The 21,201-nt window shown below is 39.4% G+C and overlaps 1 protein-coding gene across 1 annotated transcript; it reads left to right on the top strand.

Annotated features, from left to right (window-relative positions):
- The first annotated feature begins 1,102 nt into the window (after positions 1-1,102).
- LOC112709023 (uncharacterized) lies at positions 1,103-1,831 on the top strand. The gene has a single exon (XM_025760932.1). The coding sequence runs from the start codon at positions 1,103-1,105 to the stop codon at positions 1,829-1,831; it is 729 nt and encodes a 242-aa protein (XP_025616717.1).
- Positions 1,832-21,201: the final 19,370 nt, after the last annotated feature.

Below are 21,201 nucleotides of genomic sequence, written 5' to 3'. Positions count from 1 at the left end.
CCAATATTTAAGCCACAACAATAAATTGTGAAACATATTAATTATTAAATAACAAAGTATGAAACAAGATAACAAATTAAAGGCACACATATATATGCACAAAGAAATACAAAGAAAAGGCACTCATATATAAGTCACGTGAAAACAAAAAAAAGGCAGACATATATATGCAGCCATATAAAATAAAGGCACATATATAAAATCACATGGTCCATATGAAAACAAAGAAAAGGCACTCATATTTACTGTATCTTCATAATGGATATTGATCCGCTACCCAAAGATCAGCTTATACCAACAACCTCAGAATCAGAATCAGCAGGATATGATAACTTTCCCGCAAATATCTCCACACTCAAACCACTAAATTTCCAAATCACGGACCACCAACAAAGGAACCCATCAAATCTAGTAACAGAAATATGAATAACAGCCTAAAAGTAATTCAATATATATGAGTAACTTATTCAATCACAGGTACGCAATTGTTCCATCTCTACACTGTATACTCTCACACTCTCACTGACTTGAGCATTGGAGTCTTTTTGCGGGAGCCCAATGCCGTCTCCCCCACAAGAAGACGACATTCCACCTCCTTACTCTAAGGAAATCTAGTTCAAGCATTGACCGAACGAGCTATACCTCAAAGATCACTTTCACACAGGAACATTTGGCGCCCACCGTGGGGCCGATTTCTTCTAACCCCACAATTCTTTATTCTCTGCACCCTCTAATCTTTTTGCAGGTCACCACACATGGCAGACGAACACAGCCACGCTCCCTCCAACACTAACCCAGCCGAGCTTCTGGCCATCAACGAGGCCCTCCGTGCTGAAAATCAAAGAATGGCCAAACTTTTACACCAAAGGCAACACAGCTATAGCAAAGGAGGGGAGCACAAAAATGCCAAAGATAAAGATAACAATGATGAACACACATCGGAGGCAAAGCACGCTATACCTGACCCCCCGAAAACAACCACCAAAAGAACCAACCCTTTAACAAAAGCTTTGAGATGCCCAAAAACTTCACATTACCAACAACCCTGAAGCCCTACCTAGGTATAGGCAACCCAAATCTCCACGTCACAAAATTCTATGCGATGATGTTTATGAACAAAGAACATGACCCAATGCTATGCCAAACTTTCCCTACCTTCTTAGACGGAGCCGCTTTAATCTGGTTCTCCAACCTCCCAGAAGGATCCATCTCCAACTTCGATGAATTGGCCGACCAGTTTGTCAACTACTTTGCTGCATCCAAGATATACGTGCACAATTTCGATTACCTGAGTACTATTAAGCAAGGGCCAAATGAAAGCCTGAAAGACTACATGACCCGATTCGCCGAGGCAACTAACAAAATACCCAACCTAAACCCAAAAGTCCCCCTCCATGCCCTAAAAAGCGGCCTTCGCCCTGGGAAATTCCAAGAGACTATAGTCATAGCAAAACCGAAAACCCTAGCCAAATTCCGAGAAAAGGCGACAACTCAAATCGAGATCGAGGAACTCCAAGCACTACAAAAGGCAAACAAACCAATCCCAAACAGGGAAGATGAAAAGCAGAATAAACATCCGAATAATAGAACAGACCAGAGGCCAATCAAGCTCACACCTAAGTTCGACAGCTACACTGCCCTAAATGCCAAAAGAGAGGACATCATCAAAGATATCCTACATTCAAAGCTCATCAAACCTCCAAACAAAGCAGGAACACACCAGGACCAGCGATACGTGGACAAGTCTAAATACTGTAGTTTCCACCAGAAATATGGACATTCGACAGACGACTGTGTTATAGCAAAATACCTCCTCGAAAAGCTGGCCTGATAAGGCTATTAGACAAATACATTGTCACCCGAGGAAGAAAACAAAATGCAGAACACCTCGGCCAGCCTTCCAGACCAACTGACGATCCCAGAGACAAAGTGAAAAAGGTAGACGAAGACACTAATACACCTCGCCAAATAATAAATTACATTTCTGGTGGTTTTCCAGGAGGCGAATGCACAAACTCGGCTAGGAAAAGATCCTATCGAGCTATGATGACAGTGATAAGGTTAACCTCGTCTCAACCCGTCAACCAGAACGAACTATAAATCTCATTCCTCCCTAAAGACCATAAAGTAACCGATCGCAACCTTGACGACCCCGTAGTCATCACTGCGTAGGTAGGAGAGCCATTAGTCAAGAAGATACTGATGGATCTGGGGGGGTAGTGCAGACATACTATTCTACTCAATATTTCAAAAGATGAAGTTAAGTGACAAAGCCCTCCAACCATCCTCCGGAGAACTGGTAGGTTTCTCAGGTGAGCGAGTTTCTGTCCAAGGTTACATCTAATTACAAACAACATTTGGAAATCACCTTGACTGTAAAACCATAGACATACAATACCTTGTTGTTGATTCCAAAAATCCTTACAATATAATCCTAGGCAGACCTTCCTTAAATGCGTTCAATGCTATTGTTTCCACTGTGCATTTGGGTGTTAAGTTTCTTTCATAGGATAACAAAGTCATAACAATCCATGGAGACCAGAGGGAAGCCAGGCAGTGCTATAACGCCAGCCTGAAGAATGAATACTCAAGACAACCCGAGCAACAGTATGTCCAGGCAGTATACAACTTAGAAAAGTTGCCTTCCCTGGCTGACTTAGACACCCAAACCAACTATCAAGAACGACCGATGCCAATAGACGACCTCAATAAAGTTCAACTAACAGCCGATGAAAAAAAGTATACTTACCTCGGCAACGCACTGAAAAACGAAGAACGAGACCAACTGGCTGAACTATTAAGACAAAATGTCTATCTATTCGCATGGACTCCAACAGATATGCCAGGGATAGATCCAAATGTCATCTATCATAAGTTAGCAATCAACCTATCAACCCGACCTATAGCCTTGAAGAAAAGACACCTCGGCACAGATAAAAGGACAACTTCCGTAGAGGAAACACAGAAGCTTCTCAATGCCGGCTTCTTCAGAGAGCTCAGATAATCCACCTGGTTAGCCAACGTGGTAATGGTAAGAAAGAATAATGGCAAGTGGAGAATGTGTGTGGACTACACAGACCTGAACAAGGCCTGTCCAAAGGACGCATACCCCCTCCTATGCATCGACAAACTAGTTGACAGTTCTTCCGGTTTCCAATGTTTAAGTTTTATGGATGCCTATTCTGGATATAACCAAATACTGATGTATTCGGCTAACCAGGATAAAACTGCCTTTATTACTAACAATGGAAATTTTTGTTATAAGGTTATGCCATTCGGACTCAAAAATGCAGGTGCCACATACCAAAGGCTCATGGACAAAGTCTTCTCAAAACAAATCGGCCAAAACATAGAAGTCTCTGTCGATGACATGGTGGCAAAGACACCACATGCAACAAACCACATTAAGGATCTAAAAGAAATATTCCAACAACTGTAAACGTACAACATGAAACTCAACCCCGAAAAATGCGCCTTTGGAGTGCAAGGTGGAAAGTTCCTCGGCTTTATGCTCACCTACCGAGGTATTGAAGCTAATCCCGAACAATTTCAAGCGATTCCAAACATGAGAAGTCCAAAGACAGTCAAAGAGGTTCAATAACTAACAGGTCGGCTAGCAACGCTGGCCAGATTTTTACCTTGCATAGCCCACCAATCACATCACTTGTTCAAAACTTTAAGAAAACAAGAAAAATTTGAATGGAACGAGGAATGTTAAATAGCCTTCACCGAGCTTAAGACTATATTATCGAAACCGCCAATACTTCAAAAACCAGAAGTAGATAAACCACTATATCTCTATTTATCTGTTACTAATCATGCCATTAGCTCTGTCTTGGTAACAGAAATAGAAAAACAACAACACCCAGTATACTTCGTCAGCAAGACACTCCATAATGCCAAGGTCAGATATCCGAAGCTGGAGAAACTCACTTTGGCCCTCATAACAACAGCCAGACGATTACGACTTTACTTCCAAAGCCATACCATCATAGTCAGAACTAAACAACCCCTCCGGCAAATTCTGACGAAACCTGAATTACCAGGAAGGCTAATCAAATGGTCGATCGAACTATCTGAATATGACATCCAATACCAATCCAGAGGAGCCATCAAATCTCAAGCTTTTGCCGATTTCATAGCAGAGCTCACCATAGAAGAGCTTGATTCCACGAAGAACAAATGGACACTATACATCGATGAAGCTTCAAATAAAAAAAGGCTCAATAGCAGGGATAATGCTCGAGGATGAACGTGGAACTGCTTTAGAACAATCGATGCAATTCACCTTCCATGCAAGCAATAACCAGGCAGAGTATGAAGCACTCACAGCAGGGTTACGACTAGCCCACACAGTAGGCGTAACGTAGCTAAGTGTCAAATGTGATTGTTTGCTCGTGGTACAACAGGTAACAGGTAATTTTTAGGTAAGAGATCTACTATTAAAGAAATACAATATCACTGCTAATAATCTTATTAACAGTTTTCATACATTGGACATTTCCCATATACCTCGGGAATAAAGTGACAGGGCAGATATCCTCTCAAAATTAGCAACTACGAGAAACCAAACTAAAACACTTATATTATCTCAACTAATACTCGATGAACCTAGTGTTATGCTAACGACAATTTCGAGTATTTCACAGGAAGAAGATTGGCGAACACCATTCATACGCTATCTACAAACAGGTGATATACCCAATAGTATTCAAAATAAAAGAAAATTCAAAAGGAGATTAGGTTTCTATACACTACTCGGTGCCGAGCTATACAAGCGGGGATTCACAAGGCCTGTACTCAAATGCCTAAACCCCACAGATGCTAAGCTAGCAATGAACGAGGTACACGAAGGTGTCTCTGGAACCCACATAAGAGGACGAAGTATAGCTTCCAAGATCCTCCGAGCCGGCTACTACTGGCCGACGTTACAACAAGATTGCATGCACAAGGTCCAACACTGTGACCACTTCCAACGTTATGCACCAATTATTCACAATCCAGCTGAGCAGTTGCACTCGTCCGAGGAAAGCTGGCCCTTCCACAAATGGGGGCTAGACATCCTCGGACCCTTCCCACCGGCACCAGCTCAGGTTAAATTTCTATTTGTTACTTTCGATTACTTTACAAAATGGATAGAGGCAATACCATTAGCAAAAATAACTTCTGAAAAATGATATTCTTTGTATAGAAAAGCATACTTTGCATATTCGGTATTCCTCAATCCATTATAACTGATAACAGTAGACAATTCATAGATTGGAAGTTCACAACCTTCTTATAAAATTTCAAAATAGTTCAACAGTTCTCCTCTGTGGAACACCCACAAACTAATAGTTTAGCCGAGGCTGCCAATAAATTTATCCTGCAGGGACATAGGAAAAAGCTCGAAGACTCCAAAGGCGAATGGGCCGAACTCATCCCAGAAGTCCTATGGAGCTACAACATGACAGAGCAATCATCAACAAAAGAAACTCCTTTCAGACTGGTGTACAGATACGATGACATGCTACCAGTTGAGGTCTCACTCCAATCTCCTAAGACCGAGAACATCAATGAAGACAACAACATTCAAAACAGACGAACTGAGCTTGACCTCGTTGAGGAAAACCGTAACAAATCAGCTTTACAACAACTCACCACAAAGCGAGCTATAGCTCGGAAATACAACTGAAAACTCAGGCCAAGGACATTTTCAGTAGGGGACCTCGTCCTCAGAAAAATAGAGGATGTACGATGACCACCAAGACATGGCAAGCTAAGTGCCAACTGGGAGGGGCCTTTCCGAATATATGAAGTCATTGTCAAAGGAGCATACAAAATTCAAACCCTCGAAGGAGCTATACTACCAAACAATTGGAACATTTCTTCTTTAAGAATGTACTATAGTTAGTCTATAAGTCGGACACGGTGATGCACTTTTTTTCCTACTGCCATATTTTATCCCTAAGTTGGGTTTTGTTAGAGAGGTTTTAATGAGGCACACCACCCCGCATTTTCACAAGACAACGGTAGCCAATTATTTTACAACTATTTTTCTATCCTACTCGGCCAAACAATAACAAATAACTAATACTAACTATCAATATGCGCATTCAAAAAGATTTTCGGAACAGAAAATCAAATAACCAAAGATATCTATACTTCCAACACGACATCAAACTTTATGTAAAATAAAGATGTTTTCCAGCTCAAAAACTACAAGCCGATGAATCCAACTAACAATTACATCCAGTCTTTTGGCTCAAAAACTACAAGCCAACAATCTCAAACTTCAGAGTCAACAAAACACAAAAAACTAATTCATTTCAAAAAATTATGGTGCACCCAGATTTTCACTCTGCTCTTCATTATCATCATCCTCGTCTTCCACTAATCAATCATCAACAACAACCTTGCAGGGGTCTTTAGCAGATAAGTCCACCTCGGAAGCTAAGAGCTTGACCTGCTCTACTGCCCTCTCAAAACCCGCGGCAAACATCTCAAGGACATGATCTTCTTTTTCAGCTTCTATCTGCTTCTTTTCTGCAACAAGCACCACCAATCTAGCCTCAAGAGCAACTTTCTCTTTCTTGAAACTCTTTTCATCATCCTCAGAGGTTGTCAATTTCTCTTGTAACGAGTTCACCAAATCCAGTGCATCATAAAACTTATTCGATTTCTCCCGATTATCCTGCATCAACTGAGCCATAGAGGCCTTATCAAATGAGTCTCGAGCATGCTTAAGCTTTTGAGTTTGGCCAATACACATCAGCCGAGCTCCCATCACCTGAAGAAACACAGAACTTTAGAACACAGAACAAAGAACAAAACATCACAAATCACTACGAATATACTGAGATATACCTGCAGATATTGCGAGATACCAACATCACCAACATTATGTATAAGCTTCACGTCAGAAGGACTCTAAGCATGTTCATCAGCAACAATAGGGAAGGGGAAGTTTTCACTCCAAATAGACGTCAAATCTTATCCCCCTTATACCCATGTAAATCCCTTTGGTTATCAGTAAACCTCTTAACCTGGTCCAAGTCAACCCCTTTCCCACCGAACTTATCCTCGGCCCCACTGACCATTGATGAACAGATTTTTGACGGCTTAGAATTTCACAAATGAATTCTTGTTGCAAGTATAGTTTCTAAACCAATCACTAATCCTTTCATACAAAAAGTTATTTGTCACTAAAACAAACCCCTAAAATTTATAAACCGAAGTATTCAAACCTCGGATCGTTCTCCCTAGGAATTACAATAAAGTGTCTTGTTATTGGTTTGAGTTGTTTTGGGGTTTTGATAAGAAGCATGAAAAGTAAATGGCAATGAAAATAAACTAACAACTATAAAAGGCTTTTGGCAAGGTATGAAAATTAGAAGTCCTATCCTAGTTATCCTTCTCAATTGTGATGAGAATTGTTCATTGCTACCACTTAGTTAACCCTTACTAAATAAAGGAAAGTCAAGTGGATGAATTGACTTGAGCCACAAGTCCTAGCCAACTCCCAAGGAAAGACTAGCTTTAGTGCACTCCAAACCAATTAGCAATCTTTCCAATTACCAATCAACAAAGGAATTAGATAACTCAAGTGTCACTAATTACTCTACCTAGGCCAAGAGGAACAAAATCTATACTATATCTATAAGAGACATTTCAACAAACACATAAAGTGCAATAGAAGTAATCATTATTAAATGAAAGAATTAAAGGAATCTACCACTACAAAAATAAGAGATCAACAATAGAAAAGCAAAGAAGACACATTTAATATGAATTACCTCTTATTGAATTGGAAGAATGTAGAAGGAACAATACTAGATCTACAACAAAATATAAGAACAACATAAAGGGAATTACAACAAAAGAGTAGAAGAAGATGAATGTAGCAACAAAGAATTGAGAGGTAGAAGTGGAAGAAAGCAAAGATTAAAACCTAGATCTAAGAACTAATCCTAATCCTAATCCTAGAGAGAAGTGAGAGCTTCTCTCTCTAAAACTAATTTTCCCTCCAAAACTAAGCTAAACTAAACTAATGGTAACTAACTTGTATTTCCCTCTTCATTCCTTGGGTTAAATAGCATCAGAAATGAGTTGGATTTGGCCCACAAGGCTTTAGAATTCGCTGGCCACGTTTTGCTTTAAGTGAACCAGGTGGCAGCAACGGCGCGTGCGCATACTATACGCGTGCGCGCCACCATACGTATAGCAACTATAGCAAATCTTATATCGTTTCGAAGCCCCGGATGTTAGCTTTCTAACCCAATTGGAACCGCATCATTTGGACCTCTGTAGCTCAAGTTATGGTCGTTTAAGTGCAAAGAGGTCGGCTTGACAGCTTTCCGGTTCTTTCATTTCTTCATGAGTTCTCCAACTTTTCATGCCTCTTTCTTCATTCCCTTGATCCAATCTTTGCCTCCTAAACCTTAAATCACTTAACAAACATATCAAGGCATCTAATGGAATCAAGGAGAATTAGATTTAGCTATTTTAAGTCCCAAAAAGCATGTTTTCACTCTTAAGCACAATTAAGGGAGAAGTTATAAAACCATGCTATTTCATTGAATAAATGTGGGTAAAAGGTGATAAAATCCCCTAAAATCAATACAAGATAAACCCTACAAATGGAGTTTATCAACCTCCCCACACTTAAACCAAGCATGTCCTCATGCTTAAACCAAGAATGAAGTAAGGGTATGGCATTTATTCAATGGGAACTAACTAAATGCGCGATGCAATCTACCTATATGCAAATATCTAAATGAATGCAATTGCTTGGTCAAAATAAATCAATTCCCAAGAAGCATATATGCACAAGGGCTAAGGACTAGCAAGTCTAATCCAAAATTGAATTGAGTTATTAAATATTTTTACAAACTTGCATGAGAAGAGATGATCATAGGTGGAAACATGTAATTGAGCATCAAACCCTCACCGGATGTGTTTGCACTCTATTCGCTCAAGTGTTTAGGGTTGATTCTCTCAATTCTCCCCTAATCATGTTTTCCAAGATTTGTTCTTCTTCTAACAATCAACAAATATTTCATGCATGCATACATATATCATGAGGTCTTTTCTTTGGTTGTAATGGGGCTAGGGTCAAGGTATGATGCATATATGGTTAAGTGAGCTTGAAATTTGAATCTTTGATAAGCTTAAACTTCCCACCTAACCTATGACATCTTATACAATTAAGTTCTAACCTAACTACCCATTCCTCACTTTTTCACATACTCATGTATTTTCTTTTCATTTCACAACACATATGCATTGATTTTATTGAGCTACACTTTGCTTTGGGGCATTTTGTCCCCTTTTTATTTCTTCCTTTTCTTCTTTTTCTTTCTTTTTCTATATTTTTTTCTTTTCCATATTGTTTTTCTTTTCTTTTTCTTTTGTTTTTCTCATTTTTTCAATGCATAAGGTTTTACATTTGGTCAATACATGAGTATGTACCCAATTCCCAATATTTCCAATAATAATACAAAACTACCCTTTTTATTCACCCAATGTCCCAAGATTCCCACACTTGAATGATACTCACACACACTAGCCTAAGCTAATCAAAGATCCAAATAAGGACTTTTATTGTTTTCCGCTTTAAGGCTTGTAATGTGCTAAAATTAAGAACAAGTGGGTTAATCGTAGGCTCAAATTTGGCTAACAAAGGAATATAAAAGGTAAGGCTATTTGGGTAAGTGAGTTAAATGAAATGATGGCCTCAATCATATAAATGCATGAATACATAAAATAATGGACATAAAGAATCAAAAAAATCAAAGATTACAATCATAGAAAGAGAATAATGCACACAAGAAGGAAAAATAAGTGGTTATAAGATGTAACCACACCATTAGGCTCAAATCTCACTTGCTTGTGTTCTTAGCTCAAAAACATGATCCACAAGATATATAATTCAAGCAAGTTTAATGAAAAGTTTTCACTCAAATCAATTGGTGCCCTATAGATAGAATTCTTGAAAAATTTCATTATTTTGACTAAGCTTATTTTGTATATATATGCAAAACTAATAGAATGCAAGTAAAAATCCTAAAATCCTAGAATGAAATGCAAAAGTGTTGGAATTAAAAACTTGTCACCTAAAATCGCCGACCGGTCGGACGACCTCCCCACACTTAAAAGTTTGCACCGTCCTCGGTGCACTCAAAGATGAGCAAGGGGGTACGGCGACTCTCCGAGTTGCTGTGTGTTCTTAGTCTTGCTTCCATGTTTGCTTGTGGTGCATTGTTCATGAAAAATAAAAATATAACACCATAAGATGGGAAAACAAAAGCAAGGAAGCATACTTGTTGGAATGAGGTAAATCACTAGAATTGAGTGAGTGAATTAGTGTGACATTAAGAAATATTAGGTGTGTGAATTCTAAATTGCGCGGTTTAGAACACACATTAGCATAAAAGTTATGTCACAAAAGAAGCATGCACTTTACTCATTCTAGTATGCTTGAGATGCTTTAAGTGAACTTGTAAGGTAAAACAAGCATTAGAGAAGCATGAAAGCATTCAAGTCAAACACATATGGATGCGTATGATCATGAAATACAATGCATTAAGGTAAATGCATAACATCATCCATCGAGAGATTGCCTAATCAAAGAATACGATTCAAATCACATGGTGGCCAAATCATGCAATTCAAAAAGAGTTACAAGTTCGAAAGCAATTCTCATCACTTGGTATTCTTAAAAGGTAAGCATGAAAAACTCAAAACCAAGTAGTAAAATATAACCTCAATCATAGAATCCAACAAAGATTATCTAAAAACATTCATGCTAAAATAGCATTTAGGCAATAAGGGGCAACAATGTGTAGTAAACAAAGTCAATAATCCAACACTTATGATGAAAAGAGAGAAAATAAAATGAAAACTAAACTAAAACTAACTAATTAACTAACCAACTAACTAATTAACTAACTAAAATAAATGGTTGTCAATGGTGTTTGGAAGTGTTGGATGAGGGGTAGAAGAAGGGAATGAAGAAAGGAGAAGGGAAGAAATGGAAAGAGGGGAAGAAGAGAAATGGATGGAAGAAAGGGCATCCACGCGCACGCACGCATGACGCGCGTGCGTCGATTGCTTATTTCGAGAGTGGCGCGTACGCGTCATGTGCGCGAGCACGCAAATAGGTTTGTGCCTCAGGCCCAATTTCCGCACAGTGCAGGCCTAACTCTCAGGTCAAGGTATGGAAGGTGGAACTTCTCAATCCACGCGTACGCGTGCATGGCGCGCTCGCGTGGATGGTCCAAAACGCTTGATGCACGCGTACGCACGCAGTGCGCGTATGCGTGGATGGTGTTCTATTTTTCAAAATTTTTCTATGTTTTTGCACCAATCCAAGCATTCCAAACCTCCAAACAGCTACCAAAACACCCTAGAACCTTATTCAACATACTATATTACTAACTAAACTCAATAAAACAATAAAAACAAGAAATTAAACTAATTCTACCAATATTTACAAAAGATGAAAATGAGAATCTACCTACAATGGCAACTCAATTCCCTTTATTAACAAAACTAAAAGAGTATGGAAAGAGTTTACCATGGTGGGGTGTCTCCCACCTAGCACTTTTGTTTATTGTCCTTAAGTTGGACTTATAGGGAGCTTCTCTCAAGGTGGCTTGTACTTGTACTCATCTTGGAACTCCCACCAATGCTTGGTTCTCCATTGTGCCCCAAGATTTCTTTTGGATTGAGCCAAGTGTTGATGGAGTTCTTCACAAGCTTGGGGCTCCCAAAGTTGATCCTCTTTTTGTGATCCGGGATCCCACACTTTGTTTTCACACCCGTCTTGAGGTTGATCATCATTATTAGTCCAACCGGGTGGTGAGTAAGGTGAATTCTCCATATAATGGCCAACAATCCTCCTAGACCCATCTATTTGAGCACTACTCCAACCTTTATATCTCATGTTTAATGCATCAACCATAATGATCCTTGATTTGCAATGCCAACCACGAAACATCTTTCGCTTACGCTTCATCCCACAAAGCATCCTAAGTTGACCATCCGTTTCAAGCAAGCCATACTCAAGTGGGACAATAAAGCTAATAGAAATGAATTTTACCCACTCAAGTGAAGGAGTAGATGACAACCTAGGCAAAGATGCTTCCAACGATCTTGACAAAGCGTATTCCACTCCCATCTTTCTATTTCTAAGGACTTCCACCTCTTCACAAGATTTCTCTAATTCAATCCTTTGTTCATTAATACTATCTAAGCCTTTTCCCTTAATCAAACTATAATTGGGGGGTGAAAGAAGTTTACCTCCACAATATTTTCAAATGCACCGGGAGAAGGTTCTTCAAGTTTAAAGGATTCTCCACCACTAGGACTTGATGCTTGCTCTTCATTGCCATGGGAACTCAATTCTTGCTCTATCCCATCCAAGTCTTCATATGGAATATGCCTTGGAAGGTGTGCACTTTCCTCCCTAGCATCAATTTCAATCATCTTGGAGGGGTTTTCTTTAACTCTATGTTCCCATGGAGGTTCCGCATCTCCTAAGTCTTCTACCGCTTCTTCCTTGTCTTCAACAATTAAAGCTTCCTCCAATTGTTCCAATACAAAGCAACTTCTCTCATTTCCCACCGGAGTTTCCAATCTCTCCTTAATGCTATGTTCTTCATTCGATTCTCCACATGTAGCCATGAGAGTTTCTTGAGTGTTCAAGCATTGGGAGGCTAATTGATTTGTTACCGCATCCAAGGCGGCCATGAAATTTTGCACATCCCTTTTCATCTATTCTTGCCCTTGAACAAGAACACCAAGGGTTTCATCCATTAGAGGTTGGGGTGGGTGGAAGGGTTCATCATTTTGGGGGAAGGGTTCATAGTATGAAGATGGTTCTTCTTGGTAGAGTTGTGGTGGTTCAATATTCTCCTCTCTTTCCACTTGTTGCACAACACACTCCATGGTTGTTTGAAATCGATCCAATGCTTCTTTGAGATGATCCCTTGACTCTTGTTCCTCTTGGATATCATGAGTAGGACCATAAGGCTCTTGGATTGAAAGACATGAGTATTCTTCCATGGGAGGTTGTGGTGAAAGGTAGAATTCATCTTGTGGTTGAAAATTTTCATATATTGGGGGTGGTTCATCTTGGTAATAATATGGAGGGGGTGGCTCTTGAAAATGTTGATGTTGGAATGGTGGTGGCTCTATGTATGGTTCATATTACTCATATGGTTGTTGGTAGGATGGATATGGATTAGGGTCATATGAAGGTGGTTGATAAGAAGGGGCTTGTGAGTATGGTTGAGAGTTATGTTGAGGATATGGATCATAGGCATATGGTGGTGGTTCTTGAAAGTCACAAGGAGATTCACCATAGCCATTGGATTGATATGCATCATAGAATGGCTCTTCTTCATAGTGCATTGGTGGAGGTTGTTGCCATGAAGATTGATCATATGCATATGGTTCCTCCCACCTTTGATTGTTCCATCCTTGATACACATCTTCATTGTAATCTCCACTCCCTACAACATAGTTGTAATCACACTCATAGCCAAAATGAGAATTCATGGTGAAAAGAGAAAATAAAAACAAAAACTACTAAGAAATAATGAAACAAAGTCCTAACTAGCAAGCAATCCAAAAAAAATCAAGCTATTCACAATATTCACATATATACAATAACCAATAACATAACACCATTGCAATTCCCCGGCAACGGCACCATTTTGATGAATAGATTTTTGATGGCTTAGAATTTCACAAATGAATTCTCGTTGCAAGTATAGTTTCTAAACCAATCACTAATCCTTTCATACAAAAAGTTGTTTGTCACTAAAACAAACCCCTAAAATTTATAAACCGAAGTATTCAAACCTCGGGTCGTTCTCCCTAGGAATTACAATAAAGTGTCTTGTTATTGGTTTGAGTTGTTTTGGGGTTTTGATAAGAAGCATGAAAAGTAAATGGCAATGAAAATAAACTAACAACTATAAAAGACTTTTGGCAAGGTATGAAAATTAGAAGTTCTATCCTAGTTATCCTTCTCAATTGTGATGAGAATTGTTCATTGCTACCACTTAGTTAACCCTTACTAAATAAAGGAAAGTCAAGTGGATGAATTGACTTGAGCCACAAGTCCTAGCCAACTCCCAAGGAAAGACTAGCTTTAGTGCACTCCAAACCAATTAGCAATCTCTCCAATTACCAATCAACAAAGGAATTAGATAACTCAAGTGTCACTAATTACTCTACCTAGGCCAAGAGGAACAAAATCTATACTATATCTATAAGAGACATTTCAACAAACACATAAAGTGCAATAGAAGTAATCATTATTAAATGCAAGAATTAAAGGAAACTACAACTACAAAAATAAGATATCAACAATAGAAAAGCAAAGAAGACACATTTAGTATGAATTACCTCTTATTGAATTGGAAGAATGTAGAAGGAACAATACTAGATCTACAACAAAATATAAGAACAACATAAAGGGAATTACAACAAAAGAGTAGAAGAAGATGAATGTAGCAACAAAGAATTGAGAGGTAGAAGTGGAAGAAAGCAAAGATTAAAACCTAGATCTAAGAACTAATCCTAATCCTAATCCTAGAGAGAAGTGAGAGCTTCTCTCTCTAAAACTAATTTTCCCTCCAAAACTAAGCTAAACTAAACTAATGGTAACTAACTTGTGTTTCCCTCTTCATTCCTTGGGTTAAATAGCATCAGAAATGAGTTGGATTGGGCCCACAAGGCTTTAGAATTCGCTGGCCACGTTTTGCTTTAAGTGAACCAGGTGGCAGCAACGGCGCGTGCGCATACTATGCACGCGCGCGCCACCATACGTGTAGCAACTATGGCAAATCTTATATCGTTTCAAAGCCCCGGATGTTAGCTTTCTAACCCAACTAGAACCGCATCATTTGGACCTCTGTAGCTCAAGTTATGGTCGTTTAAGTGTGAAGAGGTCGGCTTGACAGCTTTCCGGTTCTTTCATTTCCTCATGAGTTCTCCAACTTTTCATGCTTCTTTCTTCATTCCCTTGATCCAATCTTTGCCTCCTAAACCTTAAATCACTTAACAAACATATCAAGGCATCTAATGGAATCAAGGAGAATTAGATTTAGCTATTTTAGGTCCCAAAAAGCATGTTTTCACTCCTAAGCACAATTAAGGGAGAAGTTATAAAACCATGCTATTTCATTGAATAAATGTGGGTAAAAGGTGATAAAATCCCCTAAAATCAATACAAGATAAACCCTACAAATGGGGTTTATCAACCATCTTCTCCTTTTTACCTTCCCCCTTTTTTCTTTTATAACTAACTCTCTTAGCCGGTGATGGCTGATCCACTTCCGCACCCTTTTCAGCCACAGTATGACTACTTGAACCCTGCTTCTCTACAATCTTGATACGAAAAAATGGCCGCAAACCATTTGAGGTCACCTTCAGAGCTTTTTCCACTACAAAAAACATAATCAATGTCAAAACACCATAAAAAGCCAAAAAGAAATCCTACACATATAAGCATTACCTATATATTCAGCTAACCCCTCTTTATCCAATTCAAGTTCAAGAAGATCCATAACAGATAACAACAAAGACGAAGATATGTTACTAACCAGGAACTCAACAATCATCTCATTTCTATACTCCATCCTATCCATACCTAATATTTGCCTAAGCCTCGGAACCCAAAAAAGATGAAACTTCTCCATCAAACACTCATCCACATACCACGGAAAATCACCCTCAGTAACACTGGTACGCAAAATCGTGATCTGACACACTTTCTTCGCAACTCCGCTTAGCTGACCAGCAAGTGCACTGGGTCATCCAAGTAATACCTTACGTGAGTAAAGGTCAATCCCACGGAGATTGTCGGCTTGAAGCAAGCTATGGTCATCTTGTAAATCTCAGTCAGGCAGATTAAAATGGTTATGGGGTGGTGATAATTAAAAGACAGATAAAACATAAAATAGGATAGAGATACTTATGTATTTCATTGGAAGGAATTTCAGATAAGCATATGGAGATGCTTTGTTCCTTTTGAATCCCTACTTTCCTACTGCTTTCATCCAGTCATGCGTACTCCTTTCCATGGCAAGCTGTATGTTGAGGGATCACCGTTGTCAATGGCTACCATTCGTTCTCTCAGTGAAAATGGTCCGGCTACGGGTTACGTAGGGCTAATCATCTATCGGTTCTCACTTATGTTGGAATCCTTTTGCGCACTGTCACTGTGCCCAGCACTCGCGAGTTTAAAGCTCGTCACAGTCATCCCATCCCACATCCTACTCCGAATACCACAGACAAGGTTTAGACTTTTTGAATCTCAAGAATGCTGCCAATTAATTCTAGCTTATACCACGAAGACTTTGATCTCACGGAATATAAGGCTCTGTTGTCAGGAGAGGCAACCATGCATCGTGAACCAGGAGGCCAAGAGATATACATTCAAGCTTGTTTTCATGTAGAACGGAAGTGATTGTCAGGAACGCGTTCATAAGTGAGAATGGTGATTAGTGTCACTTGATCATCACATTCATCATGTTGAAGTGCGAATGAATATCTTATAACAAGAATAAGCTTGAATTGAATAGAAAACAGTAGTAATTGCATTAATTCATGAGGAATAGCAGAGCTCCACACCTTAATCTATGAGGTGTAGAAACTCCACCATTGAAAATACATAAGTGATGAAGGTCCAGGCATGGCCGAATGGCCAGCCCCTAAGCGTGATCAAGAGATCAACAGTGATACAAAGATAGTCTCAAAAATGATCTTAAGATCTCCCCATTGAAAATACAATAGTAAAAGGTGCTATTTATAATGACTAGTAACCTAGGATTTACAGAGATAAGTAAATGATGCAGAAATCCACTTCTGGGGCCCACTTAGTGTGTGCTTGGGCTGAGCATTGAAGCTTTCACGTGCATAGGCTTTTATTGGAGTTAAACGCTAACTTTGGTGCCAGTTTGGGCGTTTAACTCCAGCTTTTATGCCAGTTTTGGCGTTTAACGCCAGAAAAAGGTAGAAGGTTGGTGTTAAAATGCCAGTTTGCGTTATCAAAACTTGGGCAAAGTATGGATTATTATATATTGCTGGAAAGCCCAAGATGTCTACTTTCCAAAGAAATTGAGAGCGCGCCAATTGGTCTTCTTTATCTCCAGAAAATCCATTTCGAGTGTAGGGAGGTCAGAATCCAACAGCATCTGCAGTCCTTTTTCAGCCTTTGAATCAGATTTTTGCTCAAGTCTCTCAATTTCAGCCAGAAAATACCTGAAATCACAGAAAAACACACAAACTCATAGTAAAGTCCAGAAATATGATTTTTGCATAAAAACTAATAATTATATACTAAAAACTAACTAAATTATACTAAAAACTACCTAAAAATAATGCCAAAAAGCGTATAAATTATCCGCTCATCACAACATCAAACTTAAATTGTTGCTTGTCCCCAAGCAATTGAAAACAAAATAGAATAAAAAGAAGAGAATATACAGTGAATTCCAACATATCAATGAAGTTTAGCTCCAATTAGATGAGCGAGACTAGTAGCTTTTTGCTTCTGAATAGTTTTGGCATCTCACTTTATCCTTTGAAGTTCAGAATGATTGGCATCTCTAGGAATTCAGAATTAAGATAGTGTTATTGATTCTCCTAGTTCAATATGTTGATTCTTGAACACAGCTACTTTATGAGTCTTGGCCGTGACCGTAAGCACTTTGTTTTCCAGTATTATCACCAGAGACATAAATGCCATAGACACATAACTGGGTGAACCTTTTCAGATTGTGACTCAGCTTTGCTAAAGTCCCCAGTTAGAGGTGTCCATAGTTCTTAAGCACACTCTTTCTGCTTTGGATCACGACTTTAACCACTCAGTCTCAAGCTTTTCACTTGGACCTTCATGACACAAGCACATGGTTAGGGACAGCTTGATTTAGCTGCTTAGGCCAGAATTTTATTCCTTTGGGCCATCCTATCCATTAATGCTCAAAGCCTTGGATCCCTTTTACCCTTGCCTTTTGGTTTAAAGGGCTATTGGCTTTTTCTGCTTGCTTTTTCTTTTTCTTTCTTTTTCTTTTTCGCCATTTTTTTCGCAAGCTTTGTTATTCGCTGCTTTTTCTTGCTTCAAGAATCAATTTTATGATTTTTTAGATTATCAATAACATTTCTCTTTTTTTCATTATTCTTTCAAGAGCCAACAATTTTAACATTCATAAACTTCACTATCAAAATTATGCACTGTTCAAGCATTCATTCAGAAAACAAAAGGTATTGCCACCACATCAAAATAATCAAACTAATTTCAAGATAAGTTTCGAAATTCAAATATTTCTTGTTCTTTTGTAATTAGGCACTTTTTTTATTTAAGAAAGGTGAAGGGTTCATAGGACATTCATAGCCCTAAGACATAGATACTATACACTAATGATCATGTAATGAAGACTCAAACATAGATAACATATAAAGCATAAAAATCGAAAAATAGAAAGATAAGAACAAGGAAATCAAAGAATGGGTCCACCTTACTGATGGCGGCTAGTTCTTTCTCTTGAGGATCCAATGGAATGCTTGAGCTCCTCTATGTCTCTTCCTTTCCTTTGTTGCTCTTCCCTCATGGCTATTTGATCCTCTCTAATTTCATGGAGAATAATGGAGTGCTCTTGGTGCTCCATCCTTAGTTGCTCCATATTGGAACTCAAATCTCCCAAAGAGGTGTTGAGTAGCTCCCAATAGTTGTGTGGAGGAAAATGCATCCCTTGAGGCATCTCAGGGATTTCTTGATGAGGGACTTCCCCATGCTCTTGTTGAGGTCCATGAGTGGGCTCTCTTATTTGTTCCATCCTCTTTTTAGTGATGGGCTTGTCCTCTTCAATGATGATGTCTTCTCTTATGACAACTCCAGCTAAATTGCATAGGTGACAGATGAGATGAGGAAAGGCTAACCTTGCCAAGGTGGAGGTTTTGTCAGCCACTTTGTAGAGTTCTAGAGATATGAACTCATGAAATTTTATTTCCTCTCCAATCATGATGCTATGGATCATGATAGTCCGATCTACAGTCACTTCGGATTGGTTGCTAGTAGGAATGATCGAGCGTTGGATGAATTCCAACCATCCTCTAGCCACGGGTTTAAGGTCATGCCTTCTCAATTGAACCGGCTTACCTTTGGAGTCTCTTTTCCACTGAGCTTCTTCCACACATATGTCCATGAGGACTTGGTCCAACCTTTGATCAAAGATAACCCTTCTAGTGTAGGGGCGTGCATCTCCTTGCACCATTGGCAAGTTGAATGCTAACCTTACATTTTCTGGACTGAAATCTAAGTATTTCCCCCGAACCATTGTAAGCCAATTCTTTGGGTTCGGGTTCACACTTTGATCATGGTTTTTGGTGATCCATGCATTAGCATAGAACTCTTGAACAATTAAGATTCCACATTGTTGAATGGGGTTGGTGAGAACTTCCCAACCTCTTTTTTGAATCTCATGTCGGATCTTTGGATACTCATTCCTTTTGAGCATGAAAGGAACCTCAGGGATCACCTTCTTCTTGGCCACAACTTCATAGAAGTGGTCTTGATGGACCTTTGAGATGAATCTATCCATCTCCCATGACTCAGAGGTGGAAGCTTTTGCCTTTCCTTTTCTCTTTCTAGAGTTTTTTCCGGCCTTAGGTGCCATAAATGGTTATGGAAACACAAAAAGCAATACTTTTTTCATACCAAACTTAAAAGGTTTGCTCTTCCTCGAGCAAAAGAAGAAATAAGGATGAAAAAGAAGAAGAAATAGAGGAGATATAGAGTTGAGAGTGGTTCGGCCAAGGGAGAGAAGAAGTGTTTGTGATGTGTGAATTTGAAGGATGGATGAGGGGTTTATATAGGAGTGGAAAGAGAGGGTAGGGTTCGTGTATTAGGGGTTGGGTTTGGGAGGGAAATGATTTGAATTTGAAGGGTGAGGTGGGTGGTGTTGTTGGGGAAGAGTGGGTGGAGGTGATTGGTGAAGAGGTGATGGGGAAGAGAAATGGAGGTGATTGGTGAGGGGTATTTGGGGAAGGGTGTTATGGGAAGGTGTGAAGAAGAGAGAGAGTGTGAGTTAAGGTAGGTGGGGATCATGTGGGTCCACAGATCCTGAGGTGTCAAAGATTTCTCATCCTTGCACCATTTTGGCATGTAAACGCCCCTTCGAGTGCCAATATAATCCTGGCGTTAAACGCTAGATTGCTGCCCATTTCTGGCGTTTAACACCTACCTTTCTTCCCTTTCTGGCGTTTAATGCTAACTTGGTGCCCTTTTTAGCCGTTAAACGCCAGTCTGTTGCCCTTTTCTGGCGTTAAACGCCCAGAATGGTGCCAGATTGGGCGTTTAACGCCCATTCTGCTACCCTTACTGGCGTTTAAACGCCAGTAAGCTCATCTTCCAGGGTGTGCTATTTTCAATGCTGTTTTTTATTTTTGCTTTTATTTTTGTGACTCCACATGATCATCATCCTAAAGAAAACATAAAATAACATAGATAAATAAAATAAAATTGAGTTGCCTCCCAATAAGCGCTTCTTTAATGTCAATAGCTTGACAGGAAGCTCTTACAGAGCTTTACAGGTACTCAGAGCATGATGATGGCCTCTCAACACCAAACTTTGAGTTTGAATGTGGGGGATCTGTTTGACTCTGTATTGAGAGAAGCTTTTCATGCTTCTTCTCCATGTGTACAGAAGGAGATCCTTGAGCCTTAAACACAAGGTAGTCCTCATTCATCGAAAAACCAACTCTCCTCTGTCAACATCAATCACAGCTTTTGCTGTGGCTAGGAAGGGTCTGCCAAGGATGATGGATTCATCCTTATTCTTCCCAGTGTCCAAGATTATGAAGTCAGCAGGGATGTAAAGGCCCTCAACCTTCACTAAAACATCCTCTACAAGTCCATAAGCCTGTTTCATGGATTTGTCTACCATCTCTAGTGAGATTCTTGCAGCTTGTACCTTAAAGATTCTCAGTTTCTCCATTACAGAGAGTGGCATGAGGTTTATGCCTAACCCCAGGTCACACAGAACCTTTTCAAAGGTCATGGTGCCTATGGTACAGGGTATTAAGAATTTTTTGGGATCCGGGTTCTTCTGAGGTAATATCTGCCTAATCAAGTCATTCAGTTCATTGGTGAGCAAGGGGGGTTCATCCTCTCAAGTCTCATTACCAAATAACTTGGCATTCAGCTTC

Source organism: Arachis hypogaea, chromosome 9, assembly GCF_003086295.3.
Source record: "Arachis hypogaea cultivar Tifrunner chromosome 9, arahy.Tifrunner.gnm2.J5K5, whole genome shotgun sequence".
Taxonomy (NCBI): Eukaryota; Viridiplantae; Streptophyta; class Magnoliopsida; order Fabales; family Fabaceae; genus Arachis; species Arachis hypogaea.
This window is presented reverse-complemented; position numbering and strand designations above follow the sequence as displayed.

Excerpts from the sequence above, each read along its gene's own strand:
- LOC112709023 (XM_025760932.1), top strand. The coding sequence starts at position 1,103 with ATGATGTTTATGAACAAAGAACATGACCCAATGCTATGCCAAACTTTC.